General features: G+C 33.1%; 2 protein-coding genes across 2 annotated transcripts in view; one reads left to right on the plus strand and one right to left on the minus strand.

Moving 5' to 3' along the window:
- Positions 1 to 25134, minus strand: part of LOC106716380 (elongation factor-like GTPase 1) — a 67070-nt gene that overhangs the window by 17065 nt on the left and 24871 nt on the right. The window lies entirely within an intron of this gene.
- Positions 6873 to 25134, plus strand: part of LOC106716381 — a 37100-nt gene continuing 18838 nt past the window's right edge. The window contains exon 1 of the mRNA XM_014509894.2: positions 6873 to 7751. Coding sequence (XP_014365380.2) covers positions 6930 to 7751 — 822 coding nt within the window. The 5' untranslated portion in view covers positions 6873 to 6929. The remainder of the gene's footprint in view (positions 7752 to 25134) is intronic.

Here is a 25134-nt window from a genome sequence, read left to right on the forward strand (position 1 = left end):
AGACGCACTATTAATGCAAATATTGTAAATATTTTAGCGTTAACTCGTTGTTTCTGTTATATCGTGTAAATGTTATTTTGTAAAAAGATCATTCCAATCGTTTGACATATATTATTTAATGATTTTTAATTGTTTACTTGCCATATTACAGTTGGACTCCACTGCCGACACTTGTACAAGAACATTTTTATTCATTTGTTTCGGCAGTGAGGACCGACAGTTATAATTGTTGCTTCCAGTCTTCCAATTGTGCGACGGAGACCAAGTCATTTTCATAATTATAATAAGTGCAAAATGATATGTTATTTGTATGAAGCCATATTTAATATTTTTAAATGTATTATTTCGAATGGTACTGTGACACTTTTAAGAGGTGACATACACGGACTGTTTCAAGCAGTCGGCACAGCTCATTAATATATAGCTAACAGTTTATACAGCAATTAGCGGTCAGTGTATAGCGATCGTTACTTAAAGCTATAAAATGACTGCTAAAAATAGAAAAATGTTGTGAATGAATTTTGCGTAGTGTGGCTGTCAAATGGTAGAGTTCTTCCAAATGTACAGATATATCTATTGTAATTTATGTAAATATAAAAATAAACGTTGATGTTTGTTTGTACCTATGTCTTCCTTGTTTTATATTTAAGTGTAAACTAAGTTAAATTATTGAGAAAAAAATAAATAAACTTTTGAAATCAATATTTAAAATGTTTCATTTGTTATTGTGCTTTAACATAAAAAGTACTATATGTAACTGCTTAGTATAGTAAGTTTAGTGACTTTTAAAACTGAAGAACGTGTTGCTATATTCCCACACAGTCGTATCCGTCCGGTATGTCCCGTAAGTTAAAAAGGGATGTGAAAGATTGGTGTTCATTTTACAAATTAATCCGTAGTAATATTATAAAAAGGAAAGATTTAAGTTTTTTGTTCGCATTGAATAGGTTCCGTAACAACTTAACGGATTTGAAAAATTCTTTCACTGTTGGGTAGCTACTAACCCTGGATGAACAAAGTTGCGGGCAACGGCTAGTACTTTTGTAATAAGAAATAAATAAATAAAAGGTCGCAAGGGGCAATCGCAATTACACTTGTGCCGGTAACCAATTACGTTCCGCAATATAAAGACGAACCCTACGATTGTGCGTGCGAGCCACAGTGTAACTAATCATTGATTATAGACTAATCACTTAAGTAAGAAGTGATTCAAGAAAAACTTCTATAGGTTCCGTAAATTTGCACTCTGTGTAAAGTGCTTTGTAATCGCTGGGATAAGGTGACATCTCCGGGACGAGAACCAATGTTGTGGGAGTTAGAGAAAATTATGACATTTCTTATATTGTTCACACAAGTCGAGTGCAACGTCATGGGGTTGAATAACAGAATATTGCTATTTCTTGTTTTTCTAGTTAAATGAGAGGGATGCCAACGTGTTTTTATATCAATGTTTCGTCTATTGAAATGACTTTCCGTAATCAGTTTAAGTCAAATAATTCATTATTATTATTAGTAGTATTATTATACTTTGTAAGTCAAGACCGAGTCAGAATTTGGAATTCATTCTGGTATTGCAATATGGTCCTATATTTATATAATTATTAAAAAACCCTCTATTCTGTTTGCGAATGCATGAAGGTGGAAGAATTGAAAAAGGTGTGCAGTCAACCTGCGAAATGCAAATCCATAATTTCCGACCACTGATCTGGGTCGGAAATATCATATCATATTCTGTCACTTTCATTAATGTATTTTTTTATAAACTTGTATAAAAATATATGGTCCCATATTATTTGCAAAACACAGATAATTATTGCTTTAATACAATTTAAAAAGTTTACGAGTGTTTTAAATTTTAAGTAATGTTTGAAGCTTTTCTTAAAAATCTGAAATAACTTAAATCGCATCAATATTTTGACGTCGGCGAATAGTCGTGACTGATCTCAAAAGCAGTAGATTTTATATTGTTTTAAGTGTTCTAGAATCTAGGTCTGCACCGCCGTGGCAGTTGATCAATACATTAACTGTTAGAAAACTCTATGGCAGAGATCACAAACCTTTTTTACTACCGTACAATTTTATAACAATATGTTTTGACTTCTGGAATGTTATAATTAAATGTTATAATTTTTAGTTTAGGGAGTGGAATCTACACTATTATAAAGTAAAAATAATTGAGTTTTTGAATGTTTGTAGTGATAATACTCAAAAACTACTGAGCCGATTTCTAAAATACTTTCGCCACCAGAACACCATATTATTCTTGACAAATAAGCTAGACTAATTTAATATCCCAGTAGTAATATACAGTATATTACAAGTGTTATAAACTAGCCAACAGGAGTAATCGTAATGTTGTCAACCCCTGATTTATACTTTGATTGCACCAATTTTGTGTTAATAATGTAATTCGTGATTTCAACAAAATTAGTGGACACGAATCATTTCGGTTTTTAACAAACTAACGGTCTTTGTGATATTGTCGCGATACGAATTGGAGCTTACTGGTTAATGTATTTTGTTTTGGAAGGTTTTAAAATAATTTGTTCCATTCATTTCGCTAAAATAGTGACATTCGGAAGTCGGACAAGGAGTATTCATTAAGTCAATGGCTTCTACGAATAAGGTGCAATGTGCAAAGTTACAACTTTTCAGGGGAGGCTCTCAAAGTTTCAACCATTTAGGAAAATAGGCCGCATAGGCCTTTTTACTTCAGCAAATATTAAGATTTACACCTGTAAATGTGTATTTTGTTAGCTTTTAATACAAAAAAGTAAAAATCATCAATTTGTTACTTTGCCCCTTATACATAGGACCCATCGAAATACGATATGAATTTTAAATCCTTATAAATAAATTCTATGTTTTTTGACTTAATGTAAAACCTCACATAGTGTAAAACTGGTCAGATTTAGAACTGTGTGGAATGAATCGATTCATATTACTCTTCAGACTATCATAGGCGGATATTCAGTTGAGTTAATCGCCTTCACGACACAATCATATCAGCTGGAAACGTTAAATTAAAAAAAAATGAATAAAAATGATTAATGCAGATTTATGACTGCTTTATATGCCGATAATATTATCTAAGGCGACGACGTGCCCATGGTTTGCAATTTATAATATCATTTAGAACCCTCGGCAATCAATTTAGGTCTAAACTTCCTTAATGTTTTTTTAATTTTTTTTATATTTAAATTTTTCTATTATTTATATTTTTTTACATTATTTTCTTACTACGAGTAGATGCCGTTAGTACAGTATTTTCATATGTCGGATTAAAAATCATTACATATTACGTAGTTGTAAGCATTATACTCTCCGAGTCTAGTTACTCGTATTTAATAAATACACACGAGAAAAATATCGCGCTCCCTTGGACTCTTGCTTATCCTGGTTCGACTGTATATTCACTCCACCAAAAAAAACTCAAATTGTAACTGAGAACGTTAAAGCACTGTTTGATGGTTTCTAATTTTAAGTCGTAATGGACTAATATATCTCATTGAATGTGTCACTAATTTGTCAAGATAAATTTTATGAATTTTGTTTCCTAATGCAAATACTTCTTAATAGAAGAGTTTTTTTATTTGTTTTCAAAGATAAGTTCATTAATTTCATCGTTCATTTAATACCTTTAAAATAAAAATCGATAAATCACCATTTGTAACTTTCTTAGATTATTTTTCAATATGTTAAAGTTTATTTTTCTGACAAGTAAAAATCTATTAAATATTATTAGATATTTTTTTTTAATTAAAGGTTAGTCGTATAAATTTCTACATACTAAGTTGTGTACTTGGGGGCAAGCCAGAGCCCTAGAGCCGCATAGTAAATACCCTTTGCCTGTTACCACGAGCCATGAGTAATCTTACTAATATTATAAATGCGAAAGTTTAGATGGACGGATGGATAGATGGATGGATGGATGTAAGGATCTTGATGTAATATGGCACAGATGTAGAACATAAACTCTAAGAACATATAGGCAACGTTTTTTCTTTAATTTCGCGCGGACGGAGTCGCGGGCGCCAGCTAGTCAAAGATAAATAAATATGTTGTGTACTGTCCGAGGATAATTTCCGCACAAGTTATTCAAACACCGGGGGTTTAGTATTTTCTCTATCATTTAGTATTTCCGACGTATAAAGGTATTATGTTTAAAGGTTTCTGTGAAGCAACAGTTGCTCTACTAATGTTATTTTAATAATGGTCACCGTCGTTATCCACGCGGAAGCGAAATTATCTGTGATGTTATAAAATAACAATTATTTTTGCATAACATTTAAAAGCAAACTTACGGTACTGCATGTTTACGCATATGTCACTTTCTTTTTTCCGTTTTAAAAAATTCAATCTGGTTAAAAGTTGACTTAACAACATTCATCGTACATCGCAGTGATGATAGGAAGGGAAAGTGGATTGAAGGACGCCTATTGAAATGCAATATATTCTTTATTTCTCCACCATTCATTAAAGGTAGGTAACGCATTTGAAATTGCAGATGTCCATGGGCAGCTGTCGCTTCGCTATTTCGGCGAATTTAGGTGGTCACACGCTCGTTTGCCACCTGATAATATTAAAAAAATGGTATTCATTATAAGATGGCCAATTTGTAAGTATCGTTATATTGATATCTGTTGGAAATAATGATAGTTGTGAATTTCCAAACAACATCAACACTATCATTTCATGTGTTTATTTTATACTTAGAATGTGACATCTTTTTCTTTTCTATTTTGACTACTTTTATTGAAAGTGGACAGTAACGTAGCAAACTCAATAACAACTTTTTTTTAAAATTCCATTTGATTTTAGTTTGTAGTAAACATGCGTTGAATAAAATGAGCTTGATTATCGAAATTGTACGAGTTATTAAGTGCCAAATCGAAAAAAAAAATTGGATTTTTTCGTCTTTGATCCAATTTAGACTGTATATTTTTTCACATATATCAATAAGTAAACAATAGACAAAATAAATAAGGAAAAATATATTGTTCGATTTTTGGTTTGAATATATTCTTTGATAAAACCTCTTTGCTAATCTTTGACACAAATGTTAAAGAAATGAACTCTTTTCGAATCGAATGGTTCGAAATGTAAGCATGACCAGACAATATATAGAATATTGATAAAAAATCTGGATTAATTGTACTGTAAATATATTTCATATCGTATTCGTGAAGTCAATCTAAAAAGTTGAAAAGAACAAGTATAGTATACAAGAAATTCATTCAACAAAATTGTAGCATTTCCTTAAATCAATGGTAGAAATGTGTCTCACGTTGAATTGAAACGAATCCTCACATCCGCGATATAGAAAGTGAGTTCTGCATCTTATGCAAATGATACCGATACGAATGGAGACCACACTTAGAATGGAATACATGTACGGTCTATAAAATGTCTAGTTGTGACTTGTACATTCATTGACAAATTCTTGTATAAAAATATCAGCCATCGACAGGGAAACAAAATTGTCCTTTTTTGCAAACATTATAACATTTTTTTATTTTATTTATCAAGAACAAGTTACAGCTAGCTCGCAATTCTAATAAAATAATAATAAAAAAATACGGATTATGTTGAAATTCAATCCTTGTTGTTTTAACAAGCTCTTTATCATTTTAAATGAACACATTACTACTAATTCTTGTACTTAACCTAAGTTAGGAATAAATTAAAATAAGGTTGAACACACTAAAAAATACAGTTAAAAAGATGAGTACGTTCTTAAAATGAAAATAATTTCAATATAGTTGACAATTTATAAAGAAGCTGCATATAGATTGTAACTTTAAATTGCTCACTTTTTTAACAAGCGATATAAAAAAATATAACGCTTGTTAAAAGTTCTGTGAACGTAGACCGCTTACACGGCGATGACAAATTATATTGCATAAAATTTATGGATTTGTTACTTGAACAATCAACAAAATAATAAAAAAAAAATATAGTCAAGGTAAGTGCTAAATGAGATAAGGGTGAATATATCTTCATACCTATACTGGCAACTGATAAAAGCTGCATTTATGCTGCATGTTTTGTATTTGGTAATTGTAAAAAAAAATAACTTTCGTGACAAAGTTAAACCTAATAAGATCAATTAAAATTCGGTGATATAAAATTATTTTACGTAATTGCTGTTTTACAATGCATTTTACAAATAAATATTACATTTGTTGCATTTGCACACATATTCAAGTGTCTTAGATGAAAGTCAAGGAGAATCTAATAATATTTGTTTTCTCTATAGCAAGTAATATATTAATATTTAGGTCAAAGAAAATATCTGAGAAGTAGTTTGGACTTAAAGAAATTTTATGGTATATACCAAACAAATTGGTTTCATACAATCATAACAAACGTAACAAACACTATAGAAATGTTCATAGCGTTTTTATAGAGGTTTAGTAAAATATCGATTATAAATAGAGCGTGTAGAAGTAATCTGTTCACGAATATTGCACGGTTTGCGGTGGATCATAGCGCGGTTCTTGATAAATTTCTGGTGACAAACGAGAATCACAGTTAACGCTCGAAAAATTTGATCGGCTGATTGAATAGCGGTAATGCGAACCACTGACAACCCAAATATAGGACAACACGACATCTACGGATTTACTGATAATCTCAAATTCCATCAACAAGGGACATTCAATAAAAACATGTCATACAACTATGCATGCAAAATAAGTTAACGACGCATGAAGTGAACAATGTCGCCTCCGTAATGGGGAAAAGTAGCTAGGCTTAGCCACAGAGCCTTGTATTGTATAAGGTACTTTCCTTTGCGAAGCCTGCACTGCCAGCCGCAGGGCGGAATGGCGGCGAGCGGTGGTGAGCGGTGGTGAGATGGTGCAGTGGCGCTGCGCTCGAGTAGTCCCGCTCGGATCGTCGCCGCGGCCGCACGCGCACGTCGCGCCATGACACGCCCCCTGCTGCCCGTGATCGCGCTCGCGCTCGCCGCCCTCGCCGTTGTCGCCGCTGACGCCACAGACGATCTAACACGACCTCGAATCCTAGATTTCAACCCATGGTCATGGTTGCCCAGCAACAGTAACCGATCCCCTTCAGTCATGGATTATTTTTTTCCACCTTCCCGAACACCGAAAAACTCTAACCTCGATCCCCCGGCCGACCGTTCGCCGCCCAAAATGATGTATACTACCATAGCCGATACGTTGACGACAGGAAATCAGGAACACCCTACCACTCTCAGTCGTAAATCCGGTAGCAAATCTAAAATAACCGCATCGCCGTCTCGCATAACCGCATCCCTGAAAACTAAGAAAAATGCACATAAAACCATCGATACCGAAACCCCCGCTGAAACTAAGACCACGCCGCCTGTTATGTCCAACAATGCGACACAAGCTCCCATCCAGGTGGTGGTTACGACGACCACCGCTCGACCAACGAAGCATTATACTATCCGGCCGTTGATTCGGACCACGGCGACGGACACTGTGGAAACGGAATCAACTTTGAACACCGACAGTGATAGCACTGAGACGGTGGCAGTGTTTGACACGGCCGGCACGACCGATGAAAATGTTAAAGTCACGCCTACGTTAAGTACAACTGAAAGCCGATCTGAAACAGGAACGGCTAGCACCGGAACGGAGTCGACTACCTTGGTGGACAGCACGCTGGCGGAAGAGCCCGACAGCCGCGAAGGTTACTTACCTCTACGAGACAAGCCGCCGCAGACACATGTCAAGATTAATGAACAGACTAAGAAAGAGGTATGTTATTTCATATTTAATATATATAATTAAACACGGTTGGTATGGTTGGTTAGGCAGGTTGTAGGTTTAAAATAATTATTAGAAAAATAAAAACGTTACAGACAAGGAAACAGACAAACGTTTTCATAAAATGTTGTAGGCAATAACACTCAGCTTTTAAAATAAAATTAAAGTTACCTTGTACCGAATGATATCAAAATGTAATACCGAGTGAGGGAAATTTTAATTACAAATTTTCAAGCTATGTGCAAATCCGTGGCGTAGAAGAAAAAGTTTACCACTGATTAAAATTGTTATAAAAGCTCTTAAAAGCTTTTTTTATCTTTTTCTTTAAATAAAATGAAAGCTGCAGTGTAAAATATTTCAATGTTTGTAATATATTCTTAGATTTGATAAAAACGTTTTATATAATACGTTATGGATTAAAGCATTTTATATAATATGTATTTACGCATTATTCATACCGAAGTAGACGTACACGGAGGTTTGTCTAGAAGCACAATTCTATTTATTGCTAGGAATGGCATCGTATTTTCTCTATTTTGTAGAAATTGTTTGGATTATTGTTTTCACAATAATTTTGGTGATTTCTAAGCAATACACGTCTTAATAAATCTCTCACTATAAAACTCTCTCGGTTAAATATAACCTGTCACGTAGACGTAGTATTTGGGGATTTTATATTTGCCAATTTTGGGGGCAATGATAAGCTAAAAAACATTTTTTTTATTTTAACACTAACCATAAAATAGCATTACCAACACTTGTATTAAAACATATTATTTTTTTCGAAGAGTATCAGAGGAATGATGTTTTTATATATATGTTTTTTTTTAATTAGCAAACGATCATCGGAATTCGCCGAAATAGTAAACTGCTGCCCATAGACATTCTTGCAGATACTACCTACATTAAATCGACGGAGGACGCGAAACTCCTCTGCGAAATCCAATTTCCATGCCATTTCTTTTAGGAATATACGAGTAATCAAAAACGGATGAAAATTAGGCGTCTGGCACGCACACTCATCAAACGAAAGGAAGCATTGCTCCCACTTCATGTCTGTCTTCTGTGTGGTCATGGTATTTCACGTTAAATTAGTTTTTTGTTAGTTGAAACTCAGTAAGACATTTATAATTTGTAGCAACAACAACTGTAGCGGAAGTTATGAAGAACTAAGTTTAGAACAACTGCAACAAAAGGGAATGCATGAATATCTCATAAAGTCTATTATATTCTATATAATACAAAAAGGAAGCAACAATGAACTCTATTAACTAAAGTCAAACAAAAAACTAAGCAATTATCGTGTAAATTGAACGACAGCAGCCGTTAAACTCATTTGCATGTTGCTCAACACAAGAGAAAAACTACGATGATGGGAAAGAAACTTTTAATTCTTTACATTAAGGGCTTCGATGACAGATTACATAGGCAGAACGTTAAAAAAATATTATACATGATTTTCAAGGTTTTACGGAACTTACGACGAAAAGAGTGACATATATAAAAAGATCTCATAAGAGATGTAACTCTTTACTTTCGGGTGTGTCGATTTATAATGAACTAGCTTTTACCCGCGACTCCGTCCGCGCGGAATAAAAAAAAATAGAAAACTGGGTAAAAATTATCCTATGTCCTTTTCCTGGTTCTAAGCTACCTGCCCACCAATTTTCAGTCAAATCGATTCAGCCATTCTTGAGTTATAAACAGTGTAACTCGACTTTCTTTTATATATATAGTTATAGATGTATATAATAATGTATTCTGAAGTGCAGGTAAATGTTACCTACGCTATATCGCTATTTCTAACGTCTATTACTTCCAACTTGTTGATTTCGACCGATTATCGATATCAATAATACTTTTGCTATATCCTTATTACGTCACAGCCTGTTAATATAATTTCACATACCGTGGGTTTTTGAGACCACAATCACCGTTTAATACGTATCGTTATTTCTGTTTTGTCAAAGATACTGATAGAAATGACGATATGTTTTATACAGCGATTTTGGTATCAGAAATCCAAGGTTAGAGTAGTTTAATGTAGAAATTGTTGTTTCCTATTCCCTTAATATCCTCAAGCATGGTGGTAAACTTAGAAGTTGAACTTTTTATTCATGCAAAAGCTTCAAATATCATTGATTATTTCTTCATATAATTGCATAATTGGTATATCTTTACATAAAAGTTACAACAACAAAGACAACAACGTAACTCACGCCCCTAACCCAGAGGGGTAGGCACCACGGACCGCCATTTGTCGCGGTTCTAAAACACCTCTTTCGCTTCTTCTACATTCATACATCTATGCATACATGCACAGATACAGCGTGTTAAAAAATAAAAACATTAAATTCTGAGATGCCTATTACAACCAAAAAAGTATCCAAATCACTGCGATATAATAAAAATTTATTCATCGCATTCCATAAGATCGATTGGCAAATATTATACGTAGGTGTATTTGCGATTCGTTCAACAAATACGTTCGTGAAGTCAAAATGAGCCGTATCATGAACTGAGGCAAATGATCAGTACAATTCACACTTTCGCAAAGCGTTCGATGCAATATCGTAATGAATCGAGTTTAATTAATCAGTACGCATTATTGTTAGAAAGTTGGTGGTATCATTATTGCGGATTCGAAGAGAAAGGGGGATTAGTACCTTAGGTAACCAAAGATCTAGGTTAAACTAGCCGCAAACAGAAATAGGAGTTGAACGGAAGGTATTTTATAACAATAACCAAGGGACTGTTATAAAATAGCTTTAGGAATACGATGGTAGAATTAAAGCATTATAATGTTTTACGTATCAATTAAATATTAGATTGAGCCTTGAATTAAATGTATAGGATATCTTTATATTAGTGACTTTTTGGAGAATGAAATCAGAGAAGTAAATTGGTTTTCACTTAACCGATATCAGATAAAGATTCAATTGTAATGAAAAAAATAACTGTAAATTGTATGGCGAGAGTTACTTTCGTTAAACTTATCTTGGTAGTTACTTTATTTAATTACGTATTACGTAAGATATAAATCGATCGCATTGTTCAGTATCTAAATGTAATTTCTTTGTCTAAAAAATCTCGAGTTTAATTGAGCATCAGAGTTACGACTTTCGGTTATTTTCTTTTAAAATTGTTCTTCAATTCGTAATACGGGCTCCGGCTTTCACCCGTACATCTCGATCGCTCGTCATTTTCTGCATGCGTATACTAATTTTGCTAGACCATGTGAAAATTACATCTCTATCGTATTTGATACTGAATCGTTAGTTAAACATCTAAAAATCAGGACACAACTGTCTTAAATAGGCAGTTTTGTTACGTCATCTTTTAGATATCTCCCTGTACCGTTTCAATGTTGTAGTTCTGTTTGATGAGTTAGAAAAATACAACTACATACATACTAGAATAGAAGAGCGCACGTCTTAAAACGGGGTAAAGGATAATATAATAATCCACACAATAAGTCTAGAGTCAATAATTTTTGTAGATGATTTCACTTCATTAAAAACGAAAAATGAATTGTTTAATCGATTGGCTTGGAACAGCTAGTTGATATATCGTATATATGAATTAACTAGCTGTTGCCCGCGACTCTGTCCGCGCGGAGTTAAAAACATGATAAGTAGCCTATGTGTTCTTCTAGTCTAGGAGAAACCTTCAAACAAACATCCATCCATCCATACAGCCAAACATTCGCATTTATAATATTAGTAAGATTTCCTGAATAATCGATATCAAGAAGTCAAGTTTCCATTTTTAAATCACAAAACATTTATACAAAACGATTTGAACATGGAACATGATTATCACAAACCTACAATTGTCGTGTAGATGAGGTAATGAAATGGTTGTGGTTTAAGTGTAACTTTGTGTTCTAAAAACATAATAAAAAAATTAATAATGGCATATGTAATTATTTTCAATTGCATCGAGACGAGGCGAGTTGGGTTCAGTAAAAAACATGGACTATGCAATAAACAGGTTTCGGTGTGTAGCAATTTTCTCAGCAAATGCACCGAGTTCTACCTTAAGACTGAAGTAGTTGTTCCTTTCGAACTTTCTTGCATGTTACTTCAGAGAAAAGGCCAGTAATACCTAAAGTGAAGTGTAACCTATACATACAAATTAAATTATTTCATCATGCTTGTCCACTGCTGAAACAATTAAACAAAAACGTATTGTAATCTCAATTAAAAAAATATAACGAGAGGGGTGACAAATAGACAGATTTTTTTTTATTTGGATTAGAACACCATTTTATCAAATTTTAGGAAAAAGGTTTAAGATTATCAATTCTGCTTACATAGATAATGTAAACAAACTTATTTTGGGAGATTAAGTATTAAAACTATATATGTGTTCATTCAATTCATAACATTAACCGTATGCGCTTGAGTAAATATTTGTTAATTCATTGGAATAAGACGGTATATTTGTACTACGCTACAAAATATCACGGCATTTCAAATAGATCGGTTTTTACAAATAAAAAGAGATGATTAACGCCGTCTCGTCGCACAGTTACGTTCCAAATCACGTAATGCCTCTCCGTTGCATTAACGGTTTTATCCTTGTCTTTGTTAATAGTATTTTATTTAATCAGTCCCTGTTTTATAAACCTACTGACATCATTACTTCCTGATATTGTTTTAACTGGGAAAGGGTTAACATATTTTAATATTGTATCTGTTTCCGTCTTAATTTTACTTTCGTTATGACTCTAAAAGTGTTAACACATGAGCAAGTTACAATTATTTTTATATTAATGTAGTAAAGAGCTTTTTAGGTTTTGCTCTGAAAGTTAAAAAGATTTTTTCTATTAATAATCTTTTGAATTACAAAAATTATGCATATCTTTTTTGAAGTCGTTAGTACTATAAACAATTTAAAAAATAAATTAGTTATTTGTATACGTTACTATGAAATGCCAAGTGAAACCCTTTTGGAGAAAGTATTCTCAAAGGAGTAAAGTCAGTCGGTTGACCGACATTCTTTGTTCGCATTAAATATCATTAAATTTAAGAAAAAAGTTTAAATTGAATACAAAAACGAAAGTATCTTCGTCAATATTTATTTAATTACAGTCACATCGGCTTTGGTTACGACAATTTGTTGGTAGTTTAAATAACAATAAAAGAATTTGCCACCTTATGACATAAAAAAAATGGACGTCGAAGGAAAACATAAAATGTAAAAGTATATGTAAACATTTTTTTTTAATGTGGACGGTAAAAGTTAACTTTTGCTTTCAATTTAGAACTTTGTAATTTTTGACGTTTTCTATGAGATAAATCGTCAAGACTATTTGATTCACTTTACATATCTTACAAAAAGTCGTTACAATATAATTAATGATTTACAAAAACAATAGATGAGATTTAAAAATATACATAAACAAAACCTGTTACAATGAAACGGAACGTTTTATCTTTTAACCACCAAAAAGGGAATAAATAATCATTGCCCTAAAACAAATTTATATTCTACTAGCTGTCGCCCGCGACTACGTCCGCGCGGAATTAAAACCTTAATAAGTATCCTATGTGTTCTTCCAGACTTAAATCTACATCCGTGCCAAATTGCATAAAGATCCGTTCAGCCGTTCAAGAGATACCTTCAAACAAACATCCATCCATCTAAACATTCGCATTTATAATATTAGTAGGTATGGTAAGAAATCGGTAGCCATATTCTACCGGGTATCGATTAACACAAACAGTTTGCTAATACCCAGTACGAAAGCGTAACCAACAAGTTGATTTACTGATGAAAGTGTACAAAATCGATTTATCGTACTCGGTATGTGTTCATTAAACTAAATATCTGATATCACAAAGGGACAATAGCGAACGATATTGTTAATCTAAAATTAATTTATGCTGTACGAATTAATTAAATTACGATACGAATATAAACGCTTATTCGCATCATATTTTAATATAGAATTAACTAGCTGTCGCCCGCGACTCCGTCCGCGCGCAGTTAAAAAAACTTAATGGGGGGGTATGAAAAATAGATGTTGGCCGATTCTCAGACCTACTGAATATGCTCACAAAATTTCATGAGAATCGGTCAAGCCGTTTCGGAGGAGTACGGGAACGAAAACTGTGACACGAGAATTTTATATATTAGATTGTTGTTTCCAAAAGAAATGAACAACGATTTATATGTACTTTGCTTCGAATGAGTGTCGATACTAAATCAATTGACCAAACACTTAATCTGCTATGAACATTATATAGGATTATATATAGAAGAACATAGATAACTGAACTCAATCCGTAACAGTTTCGCGGGAAGTCGAATGATAAGATAAATAAATTTATAATTAAGTTAACGGATTTAACTGTAACTTTATCGAGTCATCGACGGGTTTAGAATTAACGCTTTCCACGGGATAGCTGACGCGCCACTTCCCTTTGTAATTATTCATTCGTGGTTAATGCGGTTAGATAATATATTATTATAATATTAGGGTATTATAATTATATTTTTATATTATATTTGGATAAAATACTCAAATACAAATTCTAAATTACATTTATAAAATTAAATAATTTGTAACTGTGTGTGTAGCTCTTTAAAAACAGATTTAAACATAAATAACTATCTTTGTTCTTTGCACTTAAAATCTAGATTTATATCTTAAATCTAGGTGTGCGTAAAATTTTCCTCATTGTAAATTCTATTTAAAAATAAACCAAAATATGTTCTCTCTGGATTGTCGAGATAAATATTATCTGTTTAGGACATCGCGAGACTCAGCTCGCTTTTTATAACTTTAGAAAGTTTTCTTGTAGGTTAATTACTTTTGACACATGTATAAACGTACAGCTTCTTTCAACAATGATATTCGTAATTGTTTCTACAAAATACTGCAAACAGTAAAAATTTCCCGTTACAAGTAAAAAATTGAAAGAACTAAAACAGGGATGTATTTATAAGTTGTAAGATGCTTCTAAAATGGAAATCCGTTCCACAAACCTTCGGTTAAAAGCATACTTCAAATATTTAAAAAATCTTTCTCAAAGTAAACTAATTTACAGCAATCATGTTAGAGTTAAATTGAAGCACAACTCGGAGCCTAACGTATCAGAGAATGCTTGTAATAGTAGAGATCTTGTAACTTTTTAGTGTAAAATAATTATGGATGCAAGTCTTAACTAACAATTTTACATTCAATATATTGGAATTGTTTCTTTTAAGTTGCACAAAAATCTATTTTTTTTCCGGAAATCAAATGTACACTGGTCCAAAAAAAATTGAATGAATATTGTTAAAACAAAACTGATTCAACTAATGCATGAAAACTCGTTAATACAAAATGAAATTAAACCTGCCATGATTCTAGATTATATCAGAGTTTTAGTCAAAGCGCACAGAGCAAACATATAATAATTATTTGAACGAAATAATAATATATTCAGCATTTATAATTTAACGGCAAATCAAAATTTACCAGTCATCAGAAATGTTATTCCATTGTAATAGAATAATTTAAATTCAAATTTAGAACTATTACTGGCTCTCTAGTGAGTTGCTAGAAAACAAAAGTGAGAATGCGAGGGCTTTCTATGTGACAATAATAGCTTATCATCTTAGATATATAGATAAAAAGTAATGTCCAGTACTTGTTCCTAAAATTCTAGACAATCTTAATGAAACTTTTATAGGATGTTTCGAGAACAAAAGAGACGGTTTATTTCCTAATATTTTTTTTTAAGTTTATTACTTAAATCTTACTAATATTATAAATGCGAATGTTTGGATGGATGTTTGTTAGAAGGTATTTCAGAACGGGTGCATGGATCTCGCTAAAATTTGGCATAGATATAGAATAGTCTGGAAGAACACATTAGCACATAATTAAGTTTTTTTTAATCTCGCGCGAAGAGAAAATTTTTCATTGTATTTGTATTGAACAGTCTCCGAAAGTACTGCACCAATTGGAAAAATTCTTTCACTATTGGGTGGCTACACTATCGCTGGGTGACATGGCTATATTTACTATCAGATTTTTTTATTCCGCGCGGACTTTGTCGTGGGCAACTGCTAGTTTTCAAAATCACTTGGTTTTTATAGTGTGAGAGACATTATTTTGATTATTTTGTCTTTGGACATTATTGAAACAGCTAGTTAAAAAATTGTTTCGATGACAGATGTAGAAAAAGTGTATTAGAAGTTATTTTGTAATAGTCTAAATAACTTTCTGCATGCGTAATATTGTACAATATTAATAATGCCTTCGGGCGAAAGTTTGCCGCGCGGCTGACCTCTCAGTAAAAGTAATAAAAAAATAAACAGTGAAATTTATTCCGAATCTTGTTTATATTGAACATGATATAAATTTTATATGTTATATCATTAACGTCAACATTAAATATATTTACACGGGAGACAAATTACAAAATTTATTAATACATATTATAATCGAAAATTTCTACTTATGAAAACCAGAATTTTCAATAAATAAAAAGAGCAAATTTACATTCTGATATTGATACAGATATTATCCAATTTATTTTCGGTAACCGGTTTATTAAAAGATCTTTTAATATAATAAAACCTAAGCACTTGTAATTAACATTTTTTATACATTTCGTACAGAGCTCTGTCGTAGGCAGTGGAATAGTTTAGGTTATATCAGGTTCAATTTAAAAGATCTGTAGAAAATTAAGAATTTTCTTTTTTTTAGCCAAGACAAAAGAGTTAATCCACATAATTAAATTTTTACAATTTATAAGCATGTAATATGTTTCATGATATAGAAATTTTTGTGAAAACAAGATACCGTGTTCCACCGCACGTTATTATTTCTACCATCAGGTGAACGTCCTGGCCATTAAATTGTTCTCTAAATAAATAAAAAGAAAACAATACGTCCAACCACAATTGGTCATCGTAAAAATCAAAAATAGTCCTAATACTCGAATATTAAGATAATATCTGCAATTCGAATCCCGAACTCACGACTCAGCAAGCAAGGGCACTGACCGCTGGATCACGCGGCCAACAACAAAACACTAAAATAAACGAAAAGATCTAAGATACCTAAAGTAGGGTATTCTCTGGGTAGATACTAATCATTTACTCGTACGTGCTTTACAAGATTAGCGTCGCTATGGTAAAAGATTGAGACGCACATATTGTGAGTACAGATTTGTATTTGATAAAGAGAAACCCGGAAACATTTCGATCGGTGACGCGCGATTTCACACAGTGTAGGAATTCGCACGTGAAGGAATTTATATATACTCAAAGATCTGGATCATTTTGTATCATTCATAAATAAACACTACCCATATGTCATATATGACAATTGTACGAATAATTCAAAATTTAAAAACAAAATAAACACAATAAGTTATTTTGGACACCAGTCAAAAAGCGTCTGCCATCGCCGTCGACAACAACGCTGGCCCAGTGCGGGTGGGTTGACTTCACACAAACCTTTGAATTTATTTGAAAATATGTGCATCAAAATGTTTCCTTTACCGTAAGTACATCTGATAAACATACATATGAAATTCGATCAAACTTGGACGTATAGATTTAATTCCGGTCCGCTAAAACTCTTAACAACTCTTAACTGCGCCAACAACGCTCTATGTTTTGGTCATATTTCTTATATAATAAGTAAATCCATAATAAAATGTAGTTCCAAAGAAACGGTTAGATTATGAGTCGGTTATAAAAACAGTTGTTCGGATGGCGAGCGGCTAGGAAGAGTCGAGCCGGTTGTAATAAGTACTCGCCGCGTCGCCTTCTAACATTGTAAATAACTAAGTTTATATCATCTACCGTAATATGCAGGCTTGGTGAGTTTCTTGTGCGAGATATCATTACTCAATGACATACAACTATTTATCAATCAAAATTGCTCATGTGTATTAAAAGGAAGTTAATGTAGGAAATTCTATGTATTAGTCGTACAATTCTTATGGTTCATTAAATCGATATGCTTAAGAAGTCCTGTGATTTTATCTCAAAAGAGGCAATTTTTACGGATTCCATTATGTTCTTTGTTTACGGATCGGATAAAATTAAAGGTGTTCTCTATGGACCTTAGTGAAATAAAAAAATACGTTATATTATTGCTTTTCCCCCTTGTTGATATCGTAAAGAATTAACATCCCTCCTCGACCCGACTCGGGCAAGATGACAAAAAAAAGAAAAATAAAATACAGTGTGAATTCAACAGTTAAGTAGCTTTTAAAATCGGCTGAATAGTTCAATGTATCAGCAACATATAAACAGAAATTGAAATACATTGAACGAAAAAGGGATAACGAATTTGAGTAGTGATAATATTGCACCAAAATATTAACAAAAAACATCTGCGTAGTATTTATTTGAGGCGATCTGGAATATTTTCATCGAAAATATGGTATTATAATTTTCAATCTCTGAAATGAGTTAATCTTCTTTTGTTTACGAATACTGTTTTTTTATTTTATTATTTGATATGAGTCGAATGATTCTCTTATTTTAATTATCATTACTAGGCACATTAGACTTAATATAATTCCATAAAAGAGAGTTAAAATCAAACAAGTTAAGACGTTATTATTTCATCTCACAAAAAATATGGATTTCACTGCTATAAATGTACGCAAAGAAATTGTCATACCTTTAATGTTTTTGGCAATACAATGTTAACAGTATATGTTTTATATAGAACAAATCTTACTAATATTATAAATGCGAATGTATGGATGGGTGTTAGAAGGTATTTCCAGAACCTGCATGGATCTCGCAGAAATTTGGCATATAACATAGCCTAGAACACATAGGATACTAATATTTTTTAAATTTCGCGCGGACGGAGTCGCGGGCGACAGCTAGTACAATGTTAACAAAATAAGAGTGAATTTGAAAAGCTAACAAGAACTGTACTTTCTTATATCAGGTACAGAATTTCAAACAACACAACCGAAATCTAATTTTTTTTTTAATATTTAAAATGTTATTTATTTTTAAAAAATTGCAATACAAAAACTTTAAACAATCAGTACATGGGTAAATTGTGAGTTACAATTATTTAAGTTGCAGATCGAAATTTGCTTATTGATACGTTTTGATTAAACCGTCGCGCATCAGTAAACAGAAATGCGTCTAATGAGTGTGTCAGATAGCGGTATGCACTTTTTTCCCTTTCCATGGCCGATTCCATTTTACTCTGAGCAAAGATTCGAACGATGAACGACACCGTGAGTTTTCACTACCGATAAAGTTGTATAAAAACACAACATCTCAGTTTTTTCAAAGAGACTGATAGAAATGACAATTTGTTTTTAATTGAATGTTTGGGCAGTGTAAACCCACGGCTATAGTGACAAATAAGTCAAATAAAACGAGATCGGTTTGATAAAATACGGACAATTGGTTACATACATTTTTTATTGTTACTAGTATAATAAATACGAAAGTTTGAATAGATATTTGTTATCGCGTAACACCAAAACAGTTGAACGGATCAGGATGAAATGAAAGGGGATAAATTACTGTCTGATATAGCGTATAGTTTTACTAATTAAGTTTCTTAATCCGGACGATGTCGCGAGCGACAGCTAGTTAGAAGGAAACGAGACCTATCCCACAATGTTTACAGTTTGGTGGCACATTTTACTAAGAAATTACTCTTTCAGGTTTGCATAGTAATTTCAATTTATTTCTAGGTGAGTTTATTTGTCGTAAAAAGCCTATCTAATACAAAAAAAAGTTTTTATTCGACTGCAATTTGGTGATATTTCTAACGCCACCTGTCAGAAAACCAATAAGACATGTATTTCCATATAAAAAATCCAAACAATTTTTTTATATTTCTTTTTTTTATATCATAAGGTGGCAAACGAGCAAACTGCTACCTGGATTCGCCGCAATAGCGAGGCGACCTTTGCCCATAGACATCCGCAAACGCCTACCTTTAACTAACGGAGAAGAGGACGCACAGAAAAAGGATATTTCTCCTTCCTATGCGTCCCCTCTTCCGCCAAATCCACTTCTCCTTCCCACCCTTCCCTTTTAAGAAAAGGATGGGAAGGGAAAGAGGACTAAACTTAGGCCTCCGGTACCACACTCATCAGACGAAACGCGGAATTGCTTCCACTTCACGCCTGTCTTCTGTGTGGTTGTGGTATTTCACCGGTCGACCCGGCCAATTCGTGCACCCAACAAATATTGTTGTTGCGGGATCTACCACTGTTGCAATTTCGAGTTGAAAATTATGACAAGACAGGTATTCCTAGTTATAGTATGTTGTATTTAAATTTAATGCAAACTAATAAATTAGGCATTAATTAGAAAGTAAAAGTTTAAAAGGATTACGTAGGAAAAATGTTGTTTACTTTTAATTCTAAGCAATGTTGTAAGATTGCGGGCGATATAAAAAGTAGCTCGCAAGTGAACACCTAAAAAGGGAGATGGCATCTTTCATCTAACTGTACCTGTTGCTATCACAACCAACTTTCAGAACCGCATTTTGTACATGTAAATAAAAATTCCTTTGTTTATAATGCTTTATATATATAAAAATGAATTGCTGTTCGTTAGTCTCACTAAAACTCGAGAACGGCTGAACGGATTTATCTTATCTTAGTCTTGAAATGTTCGTGGAGGTCTAGAGAAGGTTTAAAAGGCGAGAAAAAATTCATACCGCTATTAAGTTTTTTTCCTGCGCGCGGACGGAGTCGCGGGCGACAGCTAGTCCTTTATAGACAGTGTTACTGTTTAATCCCCTACATCTAACTAATATTATAAATTTGAAAGTTTGAATGGATGTATGGATAGATGTTTATTACTAGGACACTCTACAATTACCAAACGGATGTCAAAAAATTCGAAAATAAACAGACTGGAATACGGGATGGTTAAACATTTTATTCGGAATTAAACACATAAAGATCAGAAAAAATATACGGTTCCAGTGGAAGAGTTGTTTTAATTTTCATTAATTAATCCAATATCTTTGCAACGAAATATTCAAACGTAATTACAACGTTATGAATTTAATTAATTTTGTAATTGATTACATATAATTTAATTCCGGCCTATATAATAAATTATAGGAGAACCATGTCGTGTAAGTCATGAGACTGAGTAAAGACAATAGAGTCAAAGCCTATCAATGGTTTAAGTTATATATTCTCATAACCACCATATTATCGTGATGCAGCTGTGAGAACCTTTTTAGATCTGTGAAATTATAAACATTTCAAAAACGCATTCATTTACCAAAGTAACCGTTACTATTATTGCTCGCCTTCATTTATTTTAGTCTCTATACAACGTATATGTTAAACCTGTACATTTATCTACTACTCTAACAAAGAATACATATTAAATTCGTTTAAAATAGTCATCAAGCGTTTTTGGGATTGGGTTCCGAATTTTTACTTTCACACCCTCAAACATAGGTGGATTTCATCACCCCCACTGTTTTTTGTACACCCGCGATCGTACGTCCAACGTACGCGGTTAATAACCTGTCCTGATTGATTTCAAATATGTATATTGTCTGTACGTTCGTTTATCTGATTTATTATAAATAAATGAGGTTATGGAAGCGTAATTAAATCCAATCAGCACAAACAAACGGGAATCGAATCTGCATTTATTACCAACGTTGCCTTTCTGCCGCAAATTAACGTTATTGCATACCGCCAGTATTATCCGATCTCTTCACAATCTCAGTAACGCGACCACCGGGTTCTTATTTACTTTGCGGTCGGCAATCACTATGAGGCGACGAAAGTTACCTACATGTCTCGGGCACGTATCACTTGTGGGACAATTTTCCCCGGCTCAACGCAGGTCGTGCTTCATTCAAGGCATTGGCCAGCGTGAATTGAATGCAAAGCTTGCCCGCTAGCCGGACGTGTGCGAATTCAAATCGACCATTTAGCGAACGTTATTCGCGTGCCGCTCGCACGTGTCTAGAACCGTTCAGGACTAATAACGAACATCTCATTAAAATAAATTATTTAGAAATAAGGATTACCTGGATACGCAAGAAGGGTTTTATGTTGATTTGATTCATTAAACGCACGGTTTCCAGTGAAACAATTCTTTTATTTTTATTTTTAATTCGGGAATGGAAAAGCACGGTCAATAATAAAATGGGAATTATTTTAAAAACTTTCATTTGATTTTGTTGTCTTTGCAATAGCATGCAAGACAAGGGACAAATATATCTATCAAGTAAACATTAACTTTATTAAAGACGTTGATTATTGTCAAATTTCGAATTATTGTTAGACTTGCATAACTCTATTTTACGATGACCTGCATATAAGACTAAGTAATAGGTGAAAGTTGAAGAAATGATTGAAGTCTCGTCACTCGGTCTGATAATCTTAAAGCGTATTGTAAGTAACAGAACAGCGGCCGGCCAACGATAAAGAATAGGCGGCGTTGAAACAGCCTTTTCATTTTACTAAATGAGATAGGAGCGGAATTCACTCCTACTGCAGGCACCGTTGAAATTGAATAAGTCATCGATGTTGCATCGAGGGTTACAAAGCTTGCCCATTGTGGTCGACGTCTTTGTCCGACTATAAAGCATTCATGGTGCGTAATGACCGGACCTACTACTCATTAATTGTCACTTATCGGACGATTAGAAAACACTGTTGACCTTTACGATTGACATGACAGTAAAATTGGTATAATGCTCTAAGTGTGAAAGTTCTTCAAATCTCAATAGAGCATAACGTGATAATGATCCCTGTAAGACAGGAAACCCATTATTCCGTAATTTGCATTCGATACCTAATATTTAATTTCTTAACATTCAGTAAATTACAAATCACCATATCTCGTTTGATTCAGCAATTAATGTAAGTTGAAAATCATCAGAAAAACTGCAGATTAACACGTAGAACATGCAACGGACAAAGAAAATGTTATAATTTAAGCTTAAAAAGAAGTAATTCAAAGAAAGGGTTAAAACATAAACCATAAGTAAGTTTTGGTAAAGAGGTTCATTTCCATATTCTATTTCCGGAACGCTTGATTCGGGAAATAGAAAACGGATTCTTAAATGTTTGGTACGGTTTATTCACTACTTTATTCTCGGGGCAAATATTCTTACATACAAACATGTTGTCTAAATCGTAACAGCAAGATTGCAGAAAGATTTGAATTCTAGAATTATTTTTTAATAAATTTCAATTAATTATTTAAGCATAAAAAAGTTCGACATAACTATTAGGTATGCACGTAAATAAATAAAATATCTGTGTATTTAATAACAGTAACATAGTAAATAAACGTCTCTTGTCGGATCTAATATCGCAGTAGACACTACATGCAATTAAATCAAGCATTGCGCTTCCATAATAATTTCATGCAAATTGGCTTAAGTTGCATATGTCCTGTCAGATTATGACGTAAGTACCTTCAAGAATGTTAAGTGTACTTAGACCCTTCGTACGCAAATCAACATAAATCTTCGCAAAACAACTAATATTGTATGGTTGCGTCGCGAGTATCGCGTCGCGCGAATCCGAAGGCGGTAGTCACGTATTTATGACACTCGCCCTACAAACCTCTCACCTTCGGCACACAATACTACCGTACAACAAATCAAATCACGAATGGCATGTAGAGAGCTATACCAAGTCTTGGCAGAATTTAATCGTAACGTATTAATTCACCAAAGTTACGGCAAGAAATGTTTTGTACTTTGGGTGGTCTAAATTGAAATCTCTATCTTGACATGTACGAATGACTTATATGTGATAAGTTATTTAGAAGATTTAAAGCTTTTCACAAATATAAAGCATTCTTTTATCCTAAAAATTACAGGAAAAAAGATGGTTTTTATTGATGGCAATGGCGTTTATTTCCTGTCAAGTGAGCAGATGTTTATAGGTTTCCTTTTGTCGTACAATTATATATAAACAGTGAAGAGTTTCATAAAAAACATTGTCACTTACTTTAAAAACATAAATAAACTGTAACAATTACAAAGTAATTTCGTATACCAACAAGAAAGAGACGTCGTAAAAGTTCTTAGATACAATTAAATACTCCGCCATAAAAAAACAAAGGCGCAGAAAACGTACGAGCACTTAACAGTAAAATGCAATGCTTCTAAGATGGCGGGATGGCAAAAATGCATCTGCTCATATTTTCAAACATGCGACGAAAAAAGTTACATGTCTTAGGAAATCTCTTAAGAGATAAAACTCTACGTCGGAAGGGACTCTTTGCTGTGATGTAGTGGTGTGATAATATACCGTTAGATGTGAAATTCCGTACAATACAAGCATTAAATGACATCGTCGATGGGCTATTTGAATTGTTATTGTGCCGGGAGCGAAGGGCTTGATAAATAAATGAAAAAGACACAAAAACCATCAGACTGTGACCTAGTCGGTATCTAATAGAAATAAAAACTACTGTTTTAGCTTTTTTTCACAACTACGTGTCCGTTCCGTGTTGAGATAACAGTGTAACTGAGTAAAAAGACGTAAAGTTTCATAATAAAAAGGCAGTACTAACACCTTCTTTTCCCGTTTGGCAGTGAAATTGATCAATGAAAAAAAAATCCGATTTAATACGGTCGTACAAAGAATGCATTTCTCAGTCATGTACTGTAATTAATATAATAGTTCAGTAAAGAAGAATATGGTTACCTTTCACTACTTTTCATTTTATTAAATTGCACAGTTTCAATATAAATAAGGTACAAAACATAACGTAAAGTAAACAACTATGCAGATACAACATAGTAAATTTATAGTGAAGTCAACTATCCGTAGCGTATTACGGCGCCGCAACAAAAGTGGTTAGGAAGGCTCCAACGACCGTATGACACTAATGTGACGTCGATCAGTGGTAACTGCAAGTCGACTGAATTTTACCCAGAACTTATTTAAATCTACTTTACACAGCCACACTTCTACTCTATTCTAATCTCATAAACTATATAGACATTATCTTATTAAGTAATAAGTTTTTTTTAAATACTATTTTTATACTCTACGTAAAAAAACAAATATTAGTTAGTAACTATTTTTTAATTTCAATTTAAAAATTTGAGCGGGGAAAAGCAAAAAATAAGAAATTTGAAAGATGAAGTGATATTCAAACGTTTCTTCCAAGATGTGGAATGTCTTACTATATCTTGCTAACATTAGAAATGCGAATGTTTAGATGAATGGATGGATGGATGGGATGGATGGGATGGATGGATGATTAATAATGAAATTAGGCACAGATTTGAACATGGTCTGGAAAAACACATAGGCTACTTAACTATAACGTTTTTTTTAATTCCGCGCGGACAAATTCGCGTGCGACAGCTAGTATCTAATATACACTTTTGATAATTTAGTCTTCAAAAGTGTAATCAATG

This window comes from Papilio machaon, chromosome 20 (genome assembly GCF_912999745.1).
Source record: "Papilio machaon chromosome 20, ilPapMach1.1, whole genome shotgun sequence".
NCBI lineage: Eukaryota > Metazoa > Arthropoda > Insecta > Lepidoptera > Papilionidae > Papilio > Papilio machaon.